The sequence below is a fragment of the Trypanosoma cruzi genome, genomic scaffold (assembly GCF_000209065.1).
Source record: "Trypanosoma cruzi strain CL Brener 1047053513247 genomic scaffold, whole genome shotgun sequence".
Classification (NCBI taxonomy): Eukaryota; Euglenozoa; class Kinetoplastea; order Trypanosomatida; family Trypanosomatidae; genus Trypanosoma; species Trypanosoma cruzi.
The window spans coordinates 4,215-9,698 of record NW_001849074.1 but is presented as its reverse complement, the minus strand read 5'-3'; the positions used below and the strand labels follow the sequence as shown (position 1 = coordinate 9,698).

Here is a 5,484-nt window from a genome sequence, read left to right as displayed (position 1 = left end):
CTGGACGGCAAAGCTAAACTGGTGGTGATCCCATCGGGCTGTCGTCACCGGGCAACATGCGCCTTCTCGGCGGCCTGACCTCTCTGCCGTCCGCAAATCGGCGACAGCGTAATTTTCATCAACGCATGTGTGCGTGCCATTTTAGGCACACGGTGCACTGTTTCTCGGTGGCATTCTCCTGTGCAGAGGCGAAGTTTCTGTGTGGGTTTGATGTTCTTCATGCGGAGGTTCAAGCCTTGCAGCGCGTGGCTATTTAATCTCCATTTTTTAGTGTCCTGGTTTTCTTTCTGTCGGGTGTTTGTGCCGTGTGTGGGTGTTCAATCCCCCGGCACTGCCCGCCTGCCTGTCGCATCAAGGGCATTTATGAAGTGCTTCCTTCTTCGGTGCCGACGGTAGCTCTGTGCTGGAGTTTTCGTGTGCCCGTATGCGGGATAGCGGTCCCATTTTCGCTTGAGCCCTGAATTCACAGTACGTGCATTCGAACGGGGTGGATGCCGTCAGACCGTCATATTCCTGGCAACACCTCCTATTTGTCGGGGGAACTCTTGCTTGTGGAAGTGCCGAAGATAAAACACGACTCCGGCTTGCCTTTCGTACGACGCCGTGCGGAAGCTGCATGGGGTGGCTTCGGACTGGGCTGTGCAGTCTGTGGCGGAGTTGCGATCGGTGTGCCGTCTCTCGCTCTTTTCCTCGCTCAAGCGCTGGGCGGTAATTCCGGCGGGATTTCTGGCGGTTCCGACTCACCGAGAAAGTCGAATTCCCGCAGCGCCTGGGAGCGCGTAATGCCATAGGCGTTAACCATTTGCGTCACGACACTAGTGTGGCAGCTGCAGTGCTTGCCGCACACCGGATAGCCTGCCGGGCGTCGGATCGTGGCGTGGAGTCCAGCAGGAGGAGGAGGCATTTCCGTGCGAAATTCTTTGCGTGTCTGCTGTGCGGCATCCGCGCCGCACCAACGGCATTTGCGCGGGATGGCGGGCTGCGGTGGTCGTAGCAGCCATCCGTATTCGTGAGAAACACCGGTGCGGGAGCAGGCTGCTGCGGCCTCTTCCCCACGAGTGAGGGTGGTTTCCGTGCGCGTGGGTTCCCAGTCGCCTGCTGCAGTGGGGCGGCGAGTTTCGGCCCTGAGCCGTCGGGCACGAATAGTACGTTCGGCCAATGCGACGATGCCGGTGCTCCATGTGCCTGTGAGCTGTGAGAGGTCGGACGCCTTCTTGGATTATGCATCACAAGCTTCGTTCCTGGACACGCCGCAGTGGCCAAGGACAAGCTGTATCCGTGTGCACGCTCCTCGGCGCTGCGGGCGAGACAAAAGGGTACGTCCACAATGTGAGTCAACAGGTGATCCAGAACCGTCGACGTGTGCTCGCGTGCTTCCACGGTTCGACGAGAAGGTGCATAAACGCACGCTGCCGTGGAAAAAGTCTCGGTAAATATCGTACCCTCCATGCTAACACCACATCCCTTTGCATCTGCTGTGGTGCATGAACTTCGCACGGCCGGAGGGAAATTGGGGAAAAGAAGGAATTCCTCGTGTGGGCATCCCCGTACCAGCGTGGCCAATCCGCGACGATATCCCTTGCCTGTGGAATGGGATGTGCCAATTGAATCAAAGGCAGCGCCGTGAAGGGATGTGCTAATAGCCGGAAGTGGCTGTCACACCTCCTGCACACACAAAAGTGCGGGCCGTAACGGGCAACAAATCCCAATGCCGCAGCATCCAAGGCTCCCACGTTCCACGTGCACACCCGAGGGATCCAGCCATGGCGGCGGTGCGCTTGAAGATTATTGTGGAAACTGACTGGGATGGCTTGGTCCGTCACTTCCACCGCTAAAGAGACATCGATCACCCTGTGCACTCGCCACGCCATGGCAGCCCGAAATCACAGCAATACGTCGCGCCTCAATACATAATCCCGCTCGAAGGCGTTCCTGGAAACATGGAGCCCTGCTCATACTCTGTCGCCGCTTTGCTTCTGAAAGCTGTAATGCCTCCTGCATGGAAACCCACGGTAAGGCAGGGCTGCAATTCATTACTTCCAATAGGCGGTTCACTGTACCCTTTTCCATTGCACAAAATGGGCGTTGAATTCCTCGCACGCAACTCCATGAAATTACAGTCCGATAAAACACAACACCAGCAGTAACAAGAGCGACAACTCAATCCCCTTCCACACAATCATCGTGGAACGGGAGCAAATCCTGAAAGCACCCGCTCAAAATAAAAACAAATCGATAGAAACAACGACCAACAACACTGTCGGTGCGGCTAACGATGGCTGGCTGTGGTGCGCAGCACATCCGTGGCCCTCCCCCATCAACCAGCACCGCACGCCTGCCAGTTCTACGTGTTGCACGTCACAGGAGGGTGCGATCACTCTTGCAGCTCGCACCCGATGCACGGTCGAGCAGGCTGTGTGCGTCCGAGCGGGTGTCGCCGGCCATAGGCTGCAACGGCGGTGCGGGTGGTCGGTACGACGACGCGCCGGTGGTGTCTGAGGCGTACGACGATGACGCCATGTCGTGGGGCTTCCGCGCCTCGTCGTCACTCTCCTCGTCATCGCGCAGCAGCGCCTCCAGCCCGCCACGCCGCGGCTCGCGCAGCTCCTGCCAGTGGCGGTCCTCCGCGTACCACAAAACGACACTGTACACAGTGACCGCAAGCAGCACAGTCGTCAGAAGCAGCACGATAGCCGCGTACGCCCTTGCACCACCGTCGCTCGGCGCAAGGTGGTTGGCCGCGCTGACCACGCACAGCGCCGCAAGGAACACAAAGCTCGCGATGCGCATCACCGTCAGGAAGGCCGAGCGCATCATGTTCGTGAAGGCAACCACGCCCGCGCCCGCAAGCAGCACAGCCGCCATGCAGAAGTACTGGACGTGGCAGCCTCCCACGGGCGGGTGCACAGCCGCAATCAGGCCCACCACACACAGCACCGACAGCTGAAACACGCACCAGTACAAGTGGCTGCCCCTCATGTTCGTCAGCATGCCGCCGTACATCCGCCGCTGCGCCGCGGGGTGCCAATACCCGACGGGGTACAGCAGGCGCTCGTGCAGCGGCTTCCTCGAAAACTGCCAGTACCTCGTGAAGCTCGCGCCCGTGTGACGCGCAATGAAGTAGCACACACCAGCAGGGAACGCCACACCGTACAGCACGCCAACGACACCAACCACGCGGTGCTGAACGCGGGCGCCGGGCATCGCAAGTGCAAGCACAGAGCCGAAGAAGATGCCGAGATGCATCGCGTGCGCCACGACGTACGTCAGGCTCGGGAAGCGCATCGCAGCCCACGCACTCGCCGCGTCCACGCCGTGCCACCGCTGGAAGGCCGCCGTCACACCGCAGTGCACGCCCCCGAACACAGCGGCAAGCAGCGCGTTGCCCACCACCATCCACAGCGGGTCAAGGGCAGCGAACACCGACAGGAAGTACGGCAGCGCAACGGTGCTCGCACGCTCCTGCGCCGAGGCGCATGACATCCTCGCGAACACGCCGAGCGCCTGCATCTCCAGGATGGAGCCCAGCCCGCCGGTCACCACCACGGCAACAGCCGCCGCACCCGCAACAACACCGGTGATCGCAGAGAGAGCGCTGGCAGCGGCGGGCAGCGTGTTCGACCTGATCGTGAAGGACCCAAGCAGCACACCCTTGCAGCCGCCGGACACTGCCACAGCGTCGCAGCGAATGACTATCGTCTCGTCGGCACCAATGAAGTAACCGCGGTGCACGGGCACAGCCAGCTCCAGAACGGTAGACGGATTCGTCACGTTGCGCACCCACGTCGCGTTGCGCAGCATCGCTCCCCACGGACCACCGAAGCCGCTCGGCTGCGCCGTCGACACCGGCACAAAGCTCAGGTGCGTGCCGAGCTGCGGGTCGCTTGCCCAACGAAACGGCGGCGGCAGCGCCACCATCAGCCGCGTCGGGACGGCGCTCCCACCGCCGCGGATGTCGTTCTGCGTCAGGCTCCCACCAGCCGCTGTCGTCGTCACGGCAAGCGTCGGGCACGCCACGTCGCTCCACCACAGCGTGCTGCTCACCGACGCCGTCGGGGTCCGCGTGGGCGGCAGCGCCACCGTCTCCGTCACCTGCAGCGTCTCCGTCGGCCCGTACTGCGTCGGACTGTAGTGCGCCGCGCTCTGACTCGGCGTCGGCGTCGGCGTCAGGCTGCGCGTCTCCGTCAGCGTCGCCGTGTGGCTCTGCGGCGGCATAGCGGGCGTGCGGTTGCACCCGTCCACGTGCGGCAGGTACACCGGCAGGCAGTCGCGCCCGTACCCGCCCTCAGCACAGCGGCAGCGGCACGACCCCGACATCGTCCTCGTCGCAGCTGCAAAGCAGTGCACGTCGGCGTCGCACACGCCACACGCCACGGGGCGGAATTCCCCGATGATGCCGGCGGACCTGTAGTCAATCGGCCGCAGCGCCTGTCCGTTGAGCGTGAGGCACCCCACAACGAACCTTCGGCCGGTGCCCCCAAGCGCAACGGTGCCGTCCATCACAACGGGCCCGCTGCCGGCGTTCCCGTGGAGCGTCAGCGTGCCCTGCACGAGTTCCGCACTGCGCGGGTACGACGGCAGCGACAGGAGCCTCCCGCTGATGCTGTTGCCGCGCACCGACAGCCACGACCCGGACACAAACGACGCCAACCCCCGCAGCTCCAGCAGCGCGCCATCGGTCAGCGCACCGGCGTTGTCGTTCACCACGACGGCAGACGCGTTGGCCTCCACCCCGCTGTCGAACACCAACCCATGCGCAGCGTACACCTGGCTCCCAGACACGCGCAGCACAGCGCCCCCCGACGCAACCACGCGCGCACTCGCGTACAATGCAACGTCGCCACCGAGCACAGCCGCGTCGACCGCAACACCGCCACCGACGAGCTCCAGCACGGCGCCGTCCACCACCACCGTCCGCCCACCAGTCATCACGGTCACGAGGGCAACGCCAGACACAACCAGCACGGACCGCACGAGCCGCAGGCCCGACAGCACCAGCACCGGTGCGTACGGCGAGGACTGCGAGTCGGGAAGATACACAAGCGGCGTCGGCCTCGCGGCAACCAGCAGGGAGTCCGTCACCGTCAGCACGGACCCCGCGGGAAACGTGCCGGTCAGCACAAGCGCACCGTTCAGCGCCTCCACATCGCACACCGACAGCTCCACCGGCCCGCCCTCGTCGCTCCCCGCCGCACCCGCACCGCGCAACGCTCCACCGCCCATCACGTACAGCACGGCACCGTTCAGCAGTGACACGTTCTGCACAACGATCCGCACGCCGTCCCGCGCCATCCACGGCACGTACAGCACCGGACTCACGCCGTCCAGCACAACGTGGCGCAGCGTCACCTCGCTCGCGCCAGTCTGCACAACGAACACCGACTGTACCGTCACGCCCTCGCGGAGAAACACACTCGACGCAGTGCCCACAGCGGGCGGCAGCGCGGGAGCACCCACAGGCACGCAAGCCTCGCCGTACCCGCC

At 63.6% G+C, this 5,484-nt stretch overlaps 1 protein-coding gene across 1 annotated transcript, besides 1 other annotated feature; it reads right to left on the bottom strand.

The window, feature by feature from the left end:
* Positions 1 to 5,484: a sequence feature (areas not merged during assembly with more than two copies in the genome that could not be assigned to a particular haplotype).
* Tc00.1047053504887.10 (dispersed gene family protein 1 (DGF-1), putative) lies at positions 2,359 to 5,484 on the bottom strand (the record flags this gene model as incomplete). The annotated part of the gene is made up of 1 exon (XM_799159.1): positions 2,359 to 5,484. A coding segment is annotated over one exon (3,126 nt), but the record flags the coding sequence as incomplete, so codon positions are not given.